Below are 19,149 nucleotides of genomic sequence, written 5' to 3'. Positions count from 1 at the left end.
CGAGATCTACCTGATCATATATATATATATATATATATATATATATATATATATATATATATATATATATATATATATATATATATATATATAATATATATACCTTTCATACATCTCAATAAGAATCTAAGTCTAGTGTATAGATAAAATAAAACCTGCAAAAGAAATAGCTCAATTAAGAAAGCAAGAGAGAAAATACAAACATGATTGAATGGAATTAATCGTGAGAGGTAAAATATTAGACGAAAGTAGTAAAATGGTGTTACACTACTAAAAGTAGATAATTAAACTGTTGCAGAACATGTTTTCAGGCTTCCAAGAAAGCACAAAATAGAGACACATATACTGTGAGAATTGAAAAAACGAGACGGGAACACAAATGGGTGTCCAAGTTCTGTAACAGTATGGAATATAGATCAGTTTTCGTTGCTTTATTTGGTAAAACAAAAGGTTGGTTTAAGTGGGTGGTTGGAATGGGAGATGAGATTAAGACAAAAGGTGATTGCAGTTTGCAGGAGGAGAGAGAAGTGAGGCTGAAAAAGAACCAATAATTCTAACAGGGGATAGCAGACAGAGGGTTGCTTTTTGGGTACTTGGAGAATAAATTACTGTCTTTCTACGAGGATTGGCGTGAAAAGAGAGACCCCAACATTGCTAGCTAATGTTTGAGCAGTATAATTCATAATGTAAAACTTGACCTTTATGCATGTTTAAGTTTGAATCAATTCTATCTGGTTAACTTAGTTTCTAAAACTAACCTTTGTGTTTTAATTCAAATTTGATTTCGAGTTAAATTTAGGTGTTAATTTTGAAAGACGCTAAGCGCATGTTTATGTCTCAGTTCAAGTTCTAGTGGCATGAACTTCAAATCCTCTTTCAGGCATATGTAATATGCAAACTTCTTGATATCATGTCAGAAAGCTAAGCATTGTCACCAAACCGATGAGTTTTTTGAGAAAAGTGTAATTGAAGGAGGCTAAATAGTAAACTAAACATAACCTAGCTATGTCTATTCTATATAAATTGAAAAAAAAAATGTTGAAAGAATATAAAAAAATAATGTAATTTACCGCTTTGCTTTTTAAAAGAAAATCTTTCATGCCACTGGTTTCTTCTTTTTCCTTTAGTAACTTTTTTTGAATTTCTGCTGGCCTTGTCTATCTATTCAAAAGATGATGTGGAAAAGGGTGGGAAGCTCTATGAGTCTGAGTAAAAAATTTGAATTGCGGGTCCACACCACTGCACTCTCTAATTTCCTATGCTGCTTTATTTGTTTGAAAATAATGTAGCAGAAAATAACACTACAATATATCATTTTAACCCCGACGAAATCACAGTTCTTTTAGCCCTTTGTATTATGATAACAATGATTAACCATGATAAAAAGAAAATGCATGCATGCACATTGTTGTTGCAAGTAGCAGATAATGAGTAGCTAAGATCACTGCAGCCTCAGGCTTTCATACTTTAATAAATGCATGATTATAATGCTTCTCACATATGCATTGTTTTCACCAAGTTGTTAACTTAGTAGATAAGTATAGATAGTTATTGCTTAAAGATGCTCAACAATAAGTTAATGACAACTGGTATGTAAGTAAACATTGTTTAGTATCCTTCCTTCATTTAAACTTCTACGAATATAAGTAAGCTGTATTATTATTGTATGCAATAGTAATCTTGGACACCTAGTGTATGGAGAGAAAACAGAAAAAGAAAAAAGAGAAATGTGTTTATATAGCATTCTTTAAAACAGATATTGGAAGGATATTGCAGTGATAAATGTGAAGTGGAGGGGATGAGAGAGTGAGAGTAAAGGCAAGGAAGAAGAATTGGAGAAATAATAAAAAAAGAGAAGAAAAAGCTGCCTCTTTAAACTAAAACCAAAAGAGAGAATTAAAGAAAAAGAAAAGAATAAAAATGATGAGTGACAAGAAGTATAAAGAAGGCGGTGAGGCATATAGTTCAGGTATTTCTAAAGCCTAACGACTCTCACTAGAGCTAATTCCTGTCTCTCTCTCTCTGTTCTTGTTTCAGCTTACACTTGTTCCTTTCTTGAAACAAATCCATTCAGTTAGTTCCACGTTCCTTTCATCTGAGCATACAAAGAAAGAGTATAGGTGTGGTGTACATTGGAGAGAAAGAGAAGGATAAGAAGAAGAGAAGAGAAGTGTGGTTCAAAAGAAAAGGTTCAGCAACAAAGGGGGTGGTGAGGGGGTGGTGTTTGGCCAAGTGATGCGCTCAGGAGTTTGTGCATTACAGCAGACCCTCACAGCTGAGGCTGCTTCAGTGTTGAAGCACTCTCTGGGGTTGGCTCGGAGGAGGGGCCATGCACAGGTCACTCCTCTGCATGTCGCTGCCACTTTGCTCAGCCTAAGAGGCAGTTCCTTGAGAAAGGCTTGTCTCAAGTCTCAACCTCACCAAAGTTCTCATCCTCTTCAATGCAGGGCTCTTGAGCTGTGCTTCAATGTGGCTCTCAACAGGCTCCCAACATCACCTGCTCCTTTGATCCACACGCAGCCCTCTCTCTCCAATGCTCTCATTGCTGCATTGAAGAGAGCTCAGGCTCACCAGAGAAGGGGCTGCATAGAGCAACAGCAACAGCAGCCTCTTCTCATCATCAAGGTTGAGCTGGAACACCTCATCACATCAATCCTTGATGACCCTAGTGTTAGCAGGGTTATGAGAGAGGCTGGTTTCTCTAGCACTGCTGTTAAGAACAACATAGAGGATTCTTCACCTCATTCTGTTTTCCAGTGTTACAATAGCTCTGGTGGTGTGTTTTCTTCTCCTTGCTCACCTTCTGCCAGTGAGAACCACAGGGAAACAACCACCAACCCTACCAATTTCAGGCAGACTCATCATTTCTTAACTTCTTATGCTTCTGAGTTCCACCCTTCACTTGTCTTTTCTCCGCTAAAGAGTTCACCAGCGTGTTCCTTCTCTGGTGCAGCTTCTTCTAGTAAGGATGATATCAGGGTTGTTCTGGATATTCTCCTGAGGAAGAAGAAAAAGAACACTGTGATTGTAGGTGACTCTGTGTCATTAACTGAGGGCCTTGTGGGAGAGCTAATGAGAAGGATAGAAAGGTCAGAAGTGCCTGATGAGTTAAAGTCAATCAATTTTATCAAATTCCAGATTTCACCTGTTTCTTTGAGTTGCATGAAAAGAGATGAAGTTGAAATGAAACTCTTGGAACTGAAAAGGAAGGTGAATTCCGTTGCATCAGGAGAAGGGGGTGGCATTTTTTATATTGGAGACCTGAAGTGGACCGTGGAGGAAACAGGTTTCAGTGACAAAGAGGAAGGGTCCCCAGAAGGAGAAATTTCTGGTTACAATCCAGTTGATCATTTAGTTTCGGAAGTTGGAAGGTTATTCTGTGACTGTGGAACCTCAAATAATGCTAAGGTGTGGCTCATGGCCACTGCTAGTTACCAAACATACATGAGGTGCCAAATGAGGCAACCCCCTCTTGAGAAGCAGTGGGCTCTTCAGGCTGTTCCTGTTCCATCAGGTGGACTTGACTTGAGTCTTCAAGCTCCCAGGTAATCATTTGCTTAATATAGTTTGATTTAATATAATGCCAAAAACAATAGTCAATAACTGAAAATTTCTTGCTTAATTTGTTTGATTTAATGCAAAAAGAAGAAGAAAAACTCCATGTATGACTAGTAAAAATTAAACAAAAAGAAAGAAATGAAGAAAGGAAAACACAAGTACATAAAAGTTATCCAGGCATGATGGTTTGATGAAAGCTTAATTTGTTTTACATTTTGTTGAGGAGTGCGTACGGTGACTGGGCTATGCCAGAAAGAACCATTGTGAAAAGCATGGTTGGTTGGTTGGTAAGGCAGATGTGAAGCACAGCCTTTCTGTTTCTAGTTCTGCCTTACTTTAGTTTGTCAGTATATAACCAACCTCTTACACATTACGCATGCACATGATATTGGGCTGGAAAAACTGAAACTAGACTTTACTAAAAAGAAAAAAAAAATAGTCACATATTTTTGCAAATACGCCTTATTGCACCCACTGAGAATAATTGAGACCTTTTGTGATGTTAAGTGAAAATAATGGAAGCCACATATTGTGAACTCAACAGTGACTATTTGTTTAATTTTGGATGTTAACTTTATGAATATTTTGCTCGCAATTTTCAGTGTCCTTGATTCAAAGATGACCATCTCCCAAAACCAATCTCCTGTGCCTGAAACAAAGCCCTTCGGTAACATGGAGCAGCAGGATAGGCTCAACTGTTGTGAAGAATGTGCCTCCAATTATGAAAAAGAAGCCCAATTTCTTAGGCCAGATCAAAAGAAAATGATGCCATTCTGGCTTCGGTCTCATACCACAGAAGACCATAATAAGGTAGAACATTATTAAATTGAAAATACAAAGCCAAATTAATTTTTGTTTATATATTTACAATCCAACAATCGCAACAACTTTATCTTTCTTCTGCACATGCATGCTCTTGATCCTATTAGTTTAGATTTGAAAACTTGTAATGACTTATGACTTATACTATATAACAATCGAACATTTTCAGGATGAATTAGTCCAGTTGAAAAGAAAGTGGAATAGACTATGCCACTGTCTACACCAAAGCAAACAGATTCATAACCCATGCAACTTGAACAACAGTTATAATTCAGCAAGCTCCATATCTTTTGCGAACAATGCGACACATTGCTCCACCCTCAAACTTGTTCCTCGATTCCGGCGCCAACAATCATGCATCATTGAGTTCAATTTCGGCGAGAAAAGGGAAGCAACAGAGCCAGTGTTAGATTCCCAGGAGGGCAAGGAAGGTAAAGAAGTAAAGACTACTCTTGCTCTTGGCAATGGCGGTTCAGGTGAGACGGTGGGGGATATAACTGATGATAGAACACTGCAAAGAGCTCATATTTGTAAACTATTGCAGGAGAATGTGCCATGGCAGTCTGAGACTGTTCCTTCAATAGCAGAAGCCTTGACCGATTCCATATCAGCAAAGCAAAGTAACTATATTACTTGGTTACTAGTGAAAGGTAATGACACCATTGGGAAAAGAAGGTTGGCACTTGCAGTTGCAGAATCAGTTTTTGGCTCAACTGATGTGCTCCTTCAATTTGACATGCTAAAGAGAGAGACTTCAATTGCCCCATTTTCTGAAATGCTGGCAGGAGCGCTGAAAACCCACCAACAGCTTGCGGTGCTAATAGAAAATGTTGACTTTGCTGATGCCCAGTTCAAGAAATTCCTCTCGGATGGGTTTGAAACAGGAAAGTTTGGAAATTCCACAGAAGAGAACTCAAGCCAAGTTATACTCATATTGGCAAGTGGTGGATCCACTAGCATCGAGGAGAAGAAAGAGGAATCGGTTATCAAGTTGTTATGGCAGGTTAGTGAAACCAAGCCTAAGTTAGAGACTCAATCTGTGGCAACTAGGATTATAGAGCCTTGTTTGGGCAATAAAAGAAGGGCTGAACTTGATTTGTTTTCTAACACTGAGAGTTTTCAAGGGAGCAAGAAGAGAGTGTGTTCGAGACAAACAAGCTTTAACACTCTTGATCTGAACATGCAAGCTGATGAAGAGGGGGGTGGGGAGGGTGAAGCAGGAGAAAGTAGCCCTATTTCAAGTGATTTGAGTAGGGAAACTATAGCTGATCCACTGAGACAAAACGGATTTCTTGACTCGATTGGAAACCGGTTTGAGTTTAACACAAGTCCAGTTAAAGACAGAGAGATGGCAGAGTTGTTTTTGTGCAAGATAAAAGGGTGTTTTGAGGAGGTTTGTGGGAAGCAATGTTGGGAGAATTTAAGTGTAGATGAGAGGGTGATTGAGGATGTTTGTTTTGGGTGTGGTTATTTTAGCAACGACCTGTTTGAGAAATGGCTGAAAAATGTTTTTAAAAGCAGCTTAAAAACGGTTAACATTGGAGGGAAGGAGGGTATAGTTTATAGACTTTGTTGGGGTGGTAAAGGAGATACAAAAGATAGTGGCTTCATGAGTTCTTCTCTGCCCAAGAGTATCCAACTTAATTACTTCATAGAGTGACCAATTTTGGGTACTGAGGGCTTCTTGTAAAATTGTCCACATGGTGTAAAATGGAATACTTTCTGTAACTGCTCATTTTCATAATAGCATGGGTTTGTTTTCATTCTCTTAGCCAATGTGTTCATCACTTCTTACTTCCACAACTTTGCCTTTCATTTATTAGACATTTTTATTTGTTCTAGGTAATGTTGGTATTTTGTTAACCTATGTTTCCTTTCAGGTTTCAATTTAGCCCTCTATTAATAAATTTTAGTCTTTTACTTACATTTTTGACGTTTTACTCCATCACCATTATTCCGTTTAGAAACCTAATGGAAGTTGCTTTAATGGAGTTATCCACAATTGTTCCGTTTAGAAACCTATTCATTGCTTGGAAATTTGTGAATAAAATAAGAATCAATTAAATAGAAATCATATAAAGAAGAAGAAAGCAAGTATCACACAACTCAATATTCTCTTTGATTTGATAATTCCGTTAAAGCATCCAGCTCCCAAAATTCATTCCAATTTATAGAGTACCATCCAATGTAATTGACTTTCATACATTGTATAGCTATTAAAGCTGACAACCTTAAGCAGTGATAGTGCTCTTCTTTTATTCCAGCTGGGTCAACCAACCCAATGTAAATCCTTCCTAACTCCCTTATTCTCATACTCACCCTCTATGTCTTTCACCTTCCTTCACCTTGCCTTCTCCCTCTTTACTTTGAATATTTCTTTCTAATTGACTTTAATGCACCATTGTCAATATGTAAATTTAGCATTTTTCTCTCTATTTGTAATCCAAAATGGCACCTTTTGTAATCCAAGATCACACCTTAAGTTGTGTCAAAGTAAAAATCTTCATAATATCCAATCTCTCTTACCGCTAGTGCCATTTGGGTTGGTGTTGTGAGTGAAATTTGGAAACATAGGAACTCTGTGACCTTCGATATGGGTGTGGTAGATGCGCTGGATGTTTTCGCATAGGTACAAGTAAATGTTTGGTCTTGGATTTATGCAAAGTCCCGTGGTGCTTCATTTACGTACTCTAACTGGATTTTGAACCCCGTGGATTGAATGAGGTTGGTTGTTTAATGTTTTCTAAGTGTTTGGTTTGGTTTTTCCTTAGTTAATTTGGAAGTTGTCTCTAGGTAGAAGTAAGGTAAGGTGTTTGCTCTTTATGTATAAGGGTTGGATCACCCCTGAAGTGGTTCCCATTTATTTATTTTTTATTGCTGATAAAAAAATTTATCTACATATAACCACAAACATTATTCACCTTATTTGAAGCCCAACCTAAACAAAAGTGCAAAAAATAATTTCTAGCTTCACCATGATTAAATGCTATCTCTCCTACCCAATTATTACTCCTACTCCATTCCAGCTATTTTGCATTTAAAGAAAAAATGATTTGTTGTTTCCTCTTCAACCCACAGAGAACTTACTTTCCAGCCACATTCATCTACCCTCCACATTAACTCTCGTCGGTAATCTATCTAAAATATCTAAAAGCACCATCCATGCTATTATCTGAGTCGAAGGTAAGGCACTAATGATTTAGAATTGTTGATATAAAGCTATATATTCTCCACCTACTTCATTACTTAATAGGTTGTATGCAAATTTAATGGTATACTCTAGTTTTTAACTTCGTTCCTGTTAGAAAAATCAAACTAATTCTCCTTCTTTGGTGTAGATATAAAATGAACACTTGTGGAAGTAATAAGCAAACAAAAGAAAGTAGAGCAAATTAGAATAAGGACACCAATAATTTTTAACGTGAGAAAACTTCTTCAACTTGAGAAGTAAAACTCACGAGCACTATATGAGGATAACACTTAATCTCAAATACAATGTATCTCAAACATCTCACTATGATTTCTCATCTCGCATTAAGATGGATATCTATTTTCTCATTTACTTTCCATTTGGCTTTTTTCTTTACTCTCCATGGTCCAAATATATATTTTATTGGGCAAATTCACCACAATCTTACCCATTAATTATCCCACGCTACTTCCTTGCCTTAAACAAAACAAGTGAAGTCATTTGTCTTTTATAATATTAGTGAAGTTATCTCGATGCTGAAAAAGATTTTCTAACATAATTTGTTGGCAGATCCTAATATAATATGATGTATGAATTAAAAGGGTAATATTTGATCCCTTTTATTCAACATTTTTATATGAAATATATGTGTGTTTTGCGTCTAGCATTACAAGTAAAAATTCTATTAATTCTTAACTTGATAGATATGAGTAGTATTTTAAAATTTTGACACAAGAATATTTTTTAATTAAAATAAACATTTCATTTTCCAACTTTAAAATGAGAGGTGGACATTTAAACAAAGAATAAAATGACATAAAGGTGTTAAGTTACCTTTTTTATCCCTTAATAGTTTTTCCTCCTTGTGATTTAATCCAAGAACATTCATCATGACTCTGTAGGGCTTCCATGCAGAAATATACAAAGGAAGTTATGCTCCCAACAGAAGAAAATCAAAACGACAAAATTGAAGCTTTCTGGTTCCAATTTAAATCTTGAAATGCATCATTACTTTGACCAGCATGAGTGTGTCCTTTCTTTCTTCTTTAGAACACCATAAATCAATGGTGTTCTATAGTTATGATAGTCAAATTTTATATTGCTTTATGTTATCAATTCTTTATGATAGAAAAACTTGATGTTTTAATTATGTAAAGTTAATTATTCTATGATATGTGAATTATAATAACTCATTCTCTCATTCTACCATTCTTCATAGTAATCGACCAATGCGTGTAACAAATTTTGCATGTGGATAAATGAGACATGACAATTTATGAAACTAAATCATCAACTAATTTTATTAAAAAATTTTAATTCATTAAAGTTTACAAAAAAAAAATTAGTCAGTCGTGTTTTTACTTTTTAATTGGTGAAAGTTGATCCTAGAAGAATGTCGGAGAAATATTTTGTAGTTGTTACTTTGAAATTTTTTTATCTATTTCGTCAGTCAAAAATTCCCTAACACTTCTCCCTAGATTAGGTTTTTATTTATAAGAATTTTTATTCAACTCAAATAAAATATATTTGTTATAGTATCTCAATATATTGAATCGTTCAGAAATCGAGGCCAAAGATAATTTATATATTCTCTCATTTCTTCATTCTTTGAGATGTTTTTTCAAAATAAAATTGTGACTTAAGGTCAGAACAATACTAATTTTATTAAAAAAAATAAAGTAAAAAAAAAAACTTTGAAATAATTTATTTAAAATAATAAAAATCTAAATTTTTTTCAACAATCAATACACGAAATTTACCATTCACTAAACTTTTTTATTTTGTGACTAAAATAACTGGTGAAGACAAATTAACTGTATCTACCATAAGTATAAGACTAATTGAAGATTACAGATTGCTACTTATTAAGTCAATATAAATGAAGAAAACTATGAATAAGGTACCTTGTTTACACATCATTTATTGTTGGATCAATATAATAAAATACCTTCTATTCTAAAGTAAAGAATGTTTTGAAAAATGTTGTGAAAAAGAATGTGCCAACATTCTTTTGAATCATTCTAATAAATCTGGGGAGTCTAACGTTTTAACTTTTGTTTACATGCCCATGATCTGGGTGCCACTTTCTTGGCAATCTAGCTTCCACCAAGTGGAAATAAACAAAGAATTTGTGATTTTTTTTTAGTTTCTCCAAAAAGGTTTGTCTCCGATTAGGGTTTCCGTTGGAGGAACTCCACTTTGGTTCTTTTCATGTTAGAGCTGGCAAGTGTCTTCAGTTGAAATCAAAGTTCACAATAGTGCTGTTAATTGCAAAGCTTTTTAAACGAATACAAGTTAAGTACAGCAAAGGTGTTACACAATGACCCTCAAATCATTACTTCTTTGTTTTTGGTTTTTTATTTAATTACGACAAAGTCTGGTTATCCTCTCTCACCAATGAAATTTTTCAATCTAAAGTTTGTTAAGGCATTTGAAATTATATGAATATATATACTGAAACAAGTTTTCTAAGAAAACGAGTTTTTTATTCTAATTTATTGAGATATCATTAATAGATCAATCATTGAATTTAAAATATTGTCACTTTGAAACTCAAACTTCATCATAATTTTAAACTTAAAAGACGTTCTGATGAATTAAAAAAAAAAATTGTCTCAACCTCAGCTATATATTAAATGATATGGAATTATAAAAAATATTTAAATAATTTATATTCAGATTAAGACTATAATATTTATAAAAGACATTCAAATATGAAACTGGGAATTATAAATGAGATGGAGATAAATGAGATGAATTATATAAAAAAATTATAAACATTTTACTTTAAAATTTTATATTGAAGGTGATATTAACTTTTTTTTTTATATGACTTGATCCGTAATTGAGCAAATTTAAATATTCTAGGTATGTTAATTGGAAAAACATCAAAATTTTAACATTTATGTAGAAAGTGGAGAGATGGAAAGTTGGTAGTTGAATGCTAGGTGCAAACCTTACCTTTCCATTATTAAGAAATACTTTTCCAATAAATATCTTTTAAAATATATATTTCGAAAACCTAAAACAAGAGTAGGATATATATTTTAAAACTATGGTGATGCTGGTAACAATTATAATGGTGCAGTAAGCAAAAGCCGTCTTTCAGCACAATAACCATTAGGCTTCTTATTACTGCACCCCCGCGTTTTTCTTCCTGCACCCCCACAATTTTAAATATTCCAACATTAACCTTGACCTATAATTTGAAAAGGGTCTGCATTTTCACTGTCATTGTTCATCTTTATCCTTGAGTATCAACTACTATGGAGGGTCTTTGTAATTGTTCGGAGCAAGGTGGAGGAGTACGCAACGTTGCCAAAGTGTTGCTTGAGTTATAGAGGTAAGAGTTAAGTTTTTTTAGGAGCACGGTGGTTATGGGGATTTCGGGGTTACCAGATATCGGGATCTGGTAATATATTCCGGATTCATGAATCTGGAATTGATTAAATTGTGTGTTCTAGATGAGGGGGTGTTCTGGAAGGTAAAAGGTCATAAATTGTTGTTTTCCAAAGTGCTGAATCCGGAAGCCTAAATTGCATTATGGATTGGTGGATTCGGAATTGTTTTTTTGTGTTATGGATTCCAAAATTCGGAATGCATCACTTGCATTATGGATTTATGAATCCATAATTGTTTTTTTTTTGTGTTATGGATTCCTGAATCCGGAATGGTCTTTTTGAATTATGGATTGTTGGATCCATAATGATTTTTTTGACTTATGGATTTATGGATCTGGAATGCAATGATTTTGTTTCATTTTTTATTTTTATTTGTAGAAGCATGGACCTGAGTGAAGAATTTGAACAAGAATTATATGATGGGATTGATGTGTGGGATGATGATGATATTGAGAAGTCATTATCTAATCGAATATATATGAATGTACAAATGTGTTTACTACAAATGAGGTAAAGTTAAGTTTGTAAAGTATGTTTAAGTTGTTTATTAATTAGTAAATATTTTGTTATGATAACTTTTTGTAAATATTTTGTACTCAGAGTGAACTCCTAAAGTGAGTTAGAAAAGTTGGGTTTCACTTTGTCTTACCCAAGCCCCCAAAACAAAACCCATTTAACTTTTTGGGTCCACCCACAAACTTAACAATTCAGACTACCTCTTTTTTTTCTTTTTTTTCTCAACTTTCAATGGGGTCATAATATTTCTAAATTTAAAATTGACTTTTTTTCAGTGTTTAATTTGAATTTTTTTATTTCAATCCTTTTCTGAATATTTTTAAGATTTTAATCAAATTATTATCAATAAAAAATTTGTTTATATGAAAATTTCGATTTTACATTCTTATCATCAAATATTTAACTAAGTACTTTTTTTTTATCAGCAAAGAATATAATAGAATAAAAGAGATACTTCAGGGATATCTCAACCCGTATATATAAACCAAGAAACTCAAACTAACTAAGGGTAATAGTTTCTTAGAAAGAAAATAAAACTCATTCATACAAAGAAAAACCTTTCCACCACCCCAAACAAACCTACACAAATGGCCTACATAGACCATTGCCTAATATCCCCCCAAAAGACCCACAATTCAGCACCTATTATACCACATTATGAGCAGAAACAAGAAGAAAAAGAAATGATTGTGGCGGTAGCAAAATGGCTTAAAAAAGAAAGATTAGAGGTAGGCCTGGGATGCACTGAAATAAGCTGAAAGCCATATTGGAAATTCAACAATGATGCATCGTGCACTAATTAACTCCAGTGTGGGATTTGTCTCTAGGCGTTTACTGTGAAGCCCTTTGCAGCTGAAAAAAAAAAAAGCAAGAAATTCACCACATACCCTCCCTTCCTCCCCACCATAAGGCTCCCAATTTGTTCCAAGCTTCTTTGGCCGTTTTACATCAAATTTTGTCTTTCCTCCATCGTTACTTACTAATATGGCAACATCCCTGTGGCCATGTAGAGTAGCTTCCTTAATTTGGCCGTGAATTGCAGTTGTCACAACTTTGTCTAATGCTCTCATTACCCTACTCCAGAAGTTGGTTCATGTAGTGCTCAACCATGCCTCGCAACCAGCAGATTTCCAAGACAGATCCTCCTTCTGCCAGCTTGTTCACCATCTTCTGCAAGACCTTATCACCTTCAGCTGCATCATAGTCTAGCTGCCACCACTAATTGAACCTACCCTGCCACTTCAAATCACCTCCAGAAAACCAACAAACTATGTACCTTTGAATCCACATCCACCCAGCAGACATCGGTTCCTACCCCACCAGGTTATGCCGCTCCATCATCCACAAGGATCATTACCACCAGCAGTAGCACCATCAAACACAACGTCTTTTCTGCAGCTTTCACAGCACCACTGTATAGCAGAACCACCTTTGGCGCCTCCTTCCTCTTACAAGACAGTTAAACTCCTTCCGAAGCCCAATTACTTAGGACTTTTGATACAAAGCATTGGGTTCAGTATCCAATCCACTAGGGAGTAATTAAAGGAAACTGACTTATGCTTCATCCATAGCCAAGATTTGATTTGGGCTTTTTGAAAAATCTCTTTCGCATCTACAACTCCTTGCTTGAAAACAATTGAATTCCTATGGTCCCAGATAGACCTGACTACTACTGTCCAAACCCCTTTCCAAACCAAATTTTGACTATGGCTAACCTGGAATAGGTGGAAACTCTTAAAGTGGATCTTCAGGTCGTTATGTTGGACAGACAAGATATCAATCCATCTAAAGCACATAGACCAAACACGCATGGCATAATTACACTCGAGGAAAAGTTGTTGACTAGATTCTTCCTTAGTCTGACATAAAGCACATAAGGTGGATGATGTCATCACCCCTCTCCTACTCAAGCACTCTCTAATAGGTAGTGTATCCACAAAAACCCTCCATGTTGTGGTCACCACACTGGGGAAAGCTTTAGCCTTCCACAGATAATTGAATACATCAAGTTGAGGGCCTCTTCCATGTTTAGATAAGCATTCATAAGCGGAGTTCGCTGAGAAACCTCCCGCCTCATCATTCCTCCACACATGAACATCGTTCTTATCTTTAATCAGATTGGCAGTGGATAAGAGTATTACGAGCTTTGCTTCCAGCACAGATTCTCATTCAAATCTTGCACACCTCCACCTTAGACTCCATCGCCACACTAACTCATCCCACTCACCTACCTCTTCCACCTTATGCCCCTGGTTTAATGACAGAGAAAACAATCTGGGGAACTGTGTTTTAAGATTGGAATTTCTGACCCGCACATCCTCCCAAAACTTTACTTTATCTCCGCGTCCTACTTTCCACCCAGTTTCTCTTAGAAACCATCAATCTCCTTCACTTTCCTTGCATGCTTTAAGGACGTCTCTCCACCACCATGATTGTAGTTTCACTGGTGTTTGCATATATTGTAGGTCCGAGTCGTACTTCGCATCCAACAAATCTTTCCACCTCCCTTTCTCATCTGTTATATAACACCATCTCCATTTAGCCAGAAGAGCATAGTTAAACATTCGAATGTCTCTCAACCCCAGACCACCCTCCTCTCTTGGTTTGCACACAACTTTCCAGCTGATCCAAGAGATTGGTTTGCTCTCCATTCCCCAACCCCATAAAAATCTCCTTTGAATACTTGTGATGCTTTTACCAATCGTTACCGGTGCTCTGAACAGGGACATATAGTAAAGTGGTACAGACGTAAGGACATATTTGATCAAGCAAATTCTCCCTGCCACAAATAAAAATCTCTCTTTCCATACGCTGAGTCTTGCTTTTAACTTATTAAGCACAGGATCCCAAAACTTTTTCTTCCTTGGGTTTCCTCCCACTTCAAGGCCCAAATAATTGAACGGTATTCCCATCTGGGCACAGTTCAAGATCTTAGTGTAGCAAGCAAGGGAGTTTCTATGGACATTGATGCCTGTTAGCTTTGACTTATGGAAATTAATCTTCAAGCATGAAGCTAACTCAAACCCCCTAAGGATAGCCTTTAGGGTCACCACATTGGAAATGGAATCCTCACATAAAAACACAGTGTCATCTACAAACTGATGGATGCTCAGCTCTACCTCTTTTCTACCAATCTTAACACCTGACAGCAGATTAGCTTTAACAGCTTGCCTTACTAAACTTGTCAGGCCTTCTGCAGCTACTATGAAGAGGAAAGGAGCTAGAGGGTCACCTTGCCTCAAACCTCAAGAAGGTTTAAATTCCTCCGTAGGCTCCCGTTAACAAGAACAGATACAATGACACTTTCCATTCAACTAAGTACTTATTTTTCTTTTAAATTACTTATCTTGACAACTTTCATGTAACATATGGATCACTAATATTTCATTAGTTGAAATGATAGGAAAATTTTAGTAACTATAATCACTTAAGTTTCCTGATAAAAATAAATCACCCACAAAATTAGTGAATATTTGGTAAACATAGTTAAAAAAATTAGATCCAAGAAATTGATTTTTTTTTAACATATAGAGACTAAAAATATTAATTTTAAATTTAAAAAATATAAACAAAATACTAAAATATATTAGTATTTTTCTATATTTTCATTTGAAGAATATTTGTAGTAATGGATTTTCAGTGAAGATATTGAGCCTAAGATCTATTATTTACAAGATCTTGTATTAGAGGAATAGATAAAATCTCCGATATGAAGAATGAGTTCTTCTATAAAAACTCTCAAGATTTATATTATGAGTTTTACTAATAAAAAATGGAATGAATTTGTATATTTTAAATAAAAATAAATAAATTGTTCTTTACACCAATTTAAAGATTATAACATCCGATTATTTAAAAACTTGATTGATTATGAAACCACTCCATTTTTCATTCATGAAATTTGTTGTCATTCTTATTTACTCAATATTAGTTTTGTGTGTTTTTTGTAAAAAAATTTATCTAACCATTATAAAATAAATAAATAAATTATTTTGCTTTAATAAATAGTTATGAAGTGTTTTATATTAACTATTCTCACTTTTACATAATAAGAAAATCGCGTATAAATTAACTGTGAATTGTGAAATAAAATAAATATGTAATTATTATAATAATAATTGATATTTTCTAAAACTTAAAAAGTAATTAATAAAAACAAAAACCATTTACTTAAATTCACAACACAACCAGAGGATATAGATTTATCTCACATTTTACTTTTTTTTTTTTTTGTGTTTATGTCATGGATTAGTTATGATGAGTTTTAATAAAGTTAATTTGTATTTAGGATTTAGAATTTAGGGTTAATTTTTTTACAACAATTTTTAAGTGAATATATTGGAATTAGAGGGTTAAATAAAACGCAAAGAACCTTTTTTCCTCCCACACCACAATACATTTTCTTTTTCCTCTCTTTCTTTCTCTCTTTAACTTTCTCCCTTCTCTCTTCATTTCCTCTCTCAATCTTCATCTATTTTAGAATCTGATCGGACCTGATCGAACCACGTTGTAGCCGAAGAGTTAAGGAACATTTCTACCAAATCAAATTTTTAAACAGAGTAAGTTCATTTCTGCTTTAAAGATCCTTTATTATTTGTTTTTCTTAGGATTTAGTCATCAATTTTGATGGGGTCAGTTGAGAAGATTAATCCTCTCAGCTTATTCTATTATATAATGAATTTTAGTTATGTTTGAATAACTTACATTAGACCCTTAAATCTTGAAGATTGTCCAAACCGAGAGGATAAAAGTCTAGAGGTTGCTTGAAAAGCAAGCAATTAAGGTAAGAGAAGTTAAATTTAACCCTAGACTAGAAGATCTGGATGTAAAGAGGACGTAGTCCCAATATTCAATCTCTCTTGCAGGGATGTTGTGTGTTTATATATTGTGTTGTTTGTTTATATATTATTTAAATTTGTAAAAAGATTAGATTTTGATTGTTTAGTATTTAAGTGTTTTTTTTTTATGTTAAATAGACTTTTGAATGTTGTAGATCATGTTTTGAATGATACTGTATGATGAAAATTGTATGAAAATGATGTTATACATTTGGGATAATGTATGAAATGTTGTTTAATGGTATTAAGTATGAAAGTTTATGTTTAACGGAAATCTTCTAACTTCACTGGCGATCTAAGTCATATAGATTAAGATATGAGGTGGTGAGAAATTGAGAGGGAGTTCATACACACCAAGTCCCGCTGTAGATACTCGGTATTGGATGTTTGAACTTACCCTGATAATTTCTCTTGGATTTCTTGGTAATCTTTGGATCAGATGTTAGTCTCGTGTATGAGCATACTTAATGAGTATTACGGAAGATGATGGATTCATATGTAGTCAGTGGAATTGAAATAAAATCTAATTATTGTGATTGAAAATAAATAGATGTGTAGAAGTTCTATTGTAATAATTAGAAGTATTTTATAGGATGTTAAAGAATTTAAAAGATTTGATTTCATCTAATTGTAAATATTAAAAATTAATTACATTTCATAATTACATGAAAGTTAATTATATTTATTATAGAAATTTAGGTGTATAGTTACTTTATATATTTATATATATAGATGTATATATATATAGGTATATATATATATATATATATACCTATATATATATATATGAAGATAGATAGATTACCAATTTCATTAGCGGCTTCTTGATAAAATCGTCTTATATATTTTATTATCAAAGATCTAATACTTAATCTAAACAAAAAATATCATAAAATTAATACGAAATTATTTCTGATAAAAAAATTGACATATAAAAATGTTAGAATGCAAATAATTATAATGATACTATATATATATATATGAAGATAGATAGATTACCAATTTCCTTAGCGGCACATTTCTTGATAAAATCGTCTTATATATTTTATTATCAAAGATCTAATACTTAATCTAAACAAAAAATATCATAAAATTAATACAAAATTATTTCTGATAAAAAAATTGACATATAAAAATGTTAGAATGCAAATAATTATAATGATACTTTATATATATATACATAAATTAATATTTTTTTATTACTGATTTATATTAATCTTACAATTTTAAATCACTTTTTTTTAAGTTAAAATAAAGTTAGGTTTAATTGAACATTAATTTGATATTAGTGATTTTCATTTTATTTTATTCTTATGAAATAAATATAACAAAATGAATTTAATTTATATAAAAATATAAAATTATATTAAAATTTTAATTATTATTTAAATCCATATATTTTTACAGATTGCTATCAACAAAAAAAATATTATTTTCAATTATAAATAAATAAATTTACAATTTTAATTAATATATAGTTGTATTAAAATTAAACCAAGATTTTGTACTCATTTTAAGTCACTTACGGTCCGTTTGATTAAGAAAAGAGAATGACAAGTATTTACTATGCTAAGATAAAATACTAGAATCAAGAAAATATAGTAGAAATAACACGTAAATGAAGAACAGTTTTTTTATAATTTATTTTGTTACCTTTTTTATTTTAAACTTAAATTATTATTTAAAATAAAATTACATAATTAAATATAATATAATAATATTTTAAAAATAAAAATATTAAATGTTAAATAAATTCATGTTAGAAAAATATATAATTAATAATTATTAATAATAGTAATAAATAGTTTTTTATAATGAAAAAATAAAATTATATAATAATTTAGTTATAAAAAAAATAAAGATAAAATAATAATGTTATTAATATAAAAATAAATTTTTATCAAATATTTATAATTATGAATATTTAAATATTTTTTTATATATTTTGTATTTTTTATCAAATAGTTATAATATATTACTGAAAATAATATTTCAAGCACTAAAAATAATATTTTAATTAAAAATAGTTATAATTTTTTAATAATTTTTAAATATAAGATAATTTTGTAAACTTACATTTTTATCAATTAAAAAAATAATTTTTTTTATTACATTTATCACATTATTTATAAACTTTCATAAAAAAATTCTGCATTTTTTACTCTATTTATTTTAATTAAAAAAAATCACTTTTTTTCACAATTTTTTCTTCAAATCATCATAAATTTACTTTCTCAAATTCACTCCCAATTTAAAAAAAAAAAAAACATTGCATCAATCTGAATCCAAATAATGTGACCTCTCCATTCTCTTTCTGCACTTTGAGTCAATGCAAAGAAGGCATATAAGGAGCATAGCTACAGAATTCATTTATTATTTTTAAAGTCATCAATGATAATCCAAAAATATAGACACCAACAAAAGAAAGCACGAGGAATGGTATTAGAGCTAACACAAACAAACGGGACATAAATATACAAATACGTATAACTTTTAAATTATAAAACATAGAAAAATAAATCTATATATTACATAATTTTAAATTATATAAATTGATAATCAAGATTTAAGATTTATGTGTAAAAATATGTTTCAGATTTATTTAGAATAGAAAAATATTTTTCGTAATTAGTTAAAAAAAATTATTTAATATTTTTATAATCATAATAAAAATTTATATAATAAATTTAAATTTTTATAAAAATAATTTATATATATATATATTTTAAATTATATAACTGTATTGAAATTATCAAAAATCTAACAAATATTATATTATTAATACGAATCTTCGTTAATACGTATGTTTTGCCGCGAGAGTGGA

At 32.2% G+C, this 19,149-nt stretch overlaps 1 protein-coding gene across 3 annotated transcripts; it reads left to right on the top strand.

Annotated features, from left to right (window-relative positions):
• The first annotated feature begins 1,960 nt into the window (after positions 1-1,960).
• Positions 1,961-6,151, top strand: LOC137807269 (protein SMAX1-LIKE 4). Of its 3 annotated transcripts, none has more exons than XM_090300778.1 (4): positions 1,972-3,545; positions 4,161-4,368; positions 4,550-4,811; positions 4,925-6,151. In XM_090300778.1, the coding sequence occupies exons 1-4, from the start codon at positions 2,236-2,238 to the stop codon at positions 4,945-4,947; spliced, it is 1,803 nt and encodes a 600-aa protein (XP_090156904.1). In that variant the 5' UTR covers positions 1,972-2,235; the 3' UTR covers positions 4,948-6,151. The 3 variants fall into 3 exon arrangements, with proteins under 3 accessions (XP_068463900.1, XP_090156904.1, XP_090156903.1); XM_090300777.1 differs by having other exon boundaries at positions 4,550-4,856; XM_068607799.1 differs by having other exon boundaries at positions 1,961-3,545; positions 4,550-6,151.
• Positions 6,152-19,149: the final 12,998 nt, after the last annotated feature.

This window comes from Phaseolus vulgaris, chromosome 3 (genome assembly GCF_051622355.1).
Source record: "Phaseolus vulgaris cultivar YP4 chromosome 3, ASM5162235v1, whole genome shotgun sequence".
NCBI classification, from domain to species: Eukaryota; Viridiplantae; Streptophyta; class Magnoliopsida; order Fabales; family Fabaceae; genus Phaseolus; species Phaseolus vulgaris.
The sequence above is the reverse complement of the archived record's forward strand: the minus strand, read 5'-3'. Positions and strand labels throughout refer to the sequence as shown.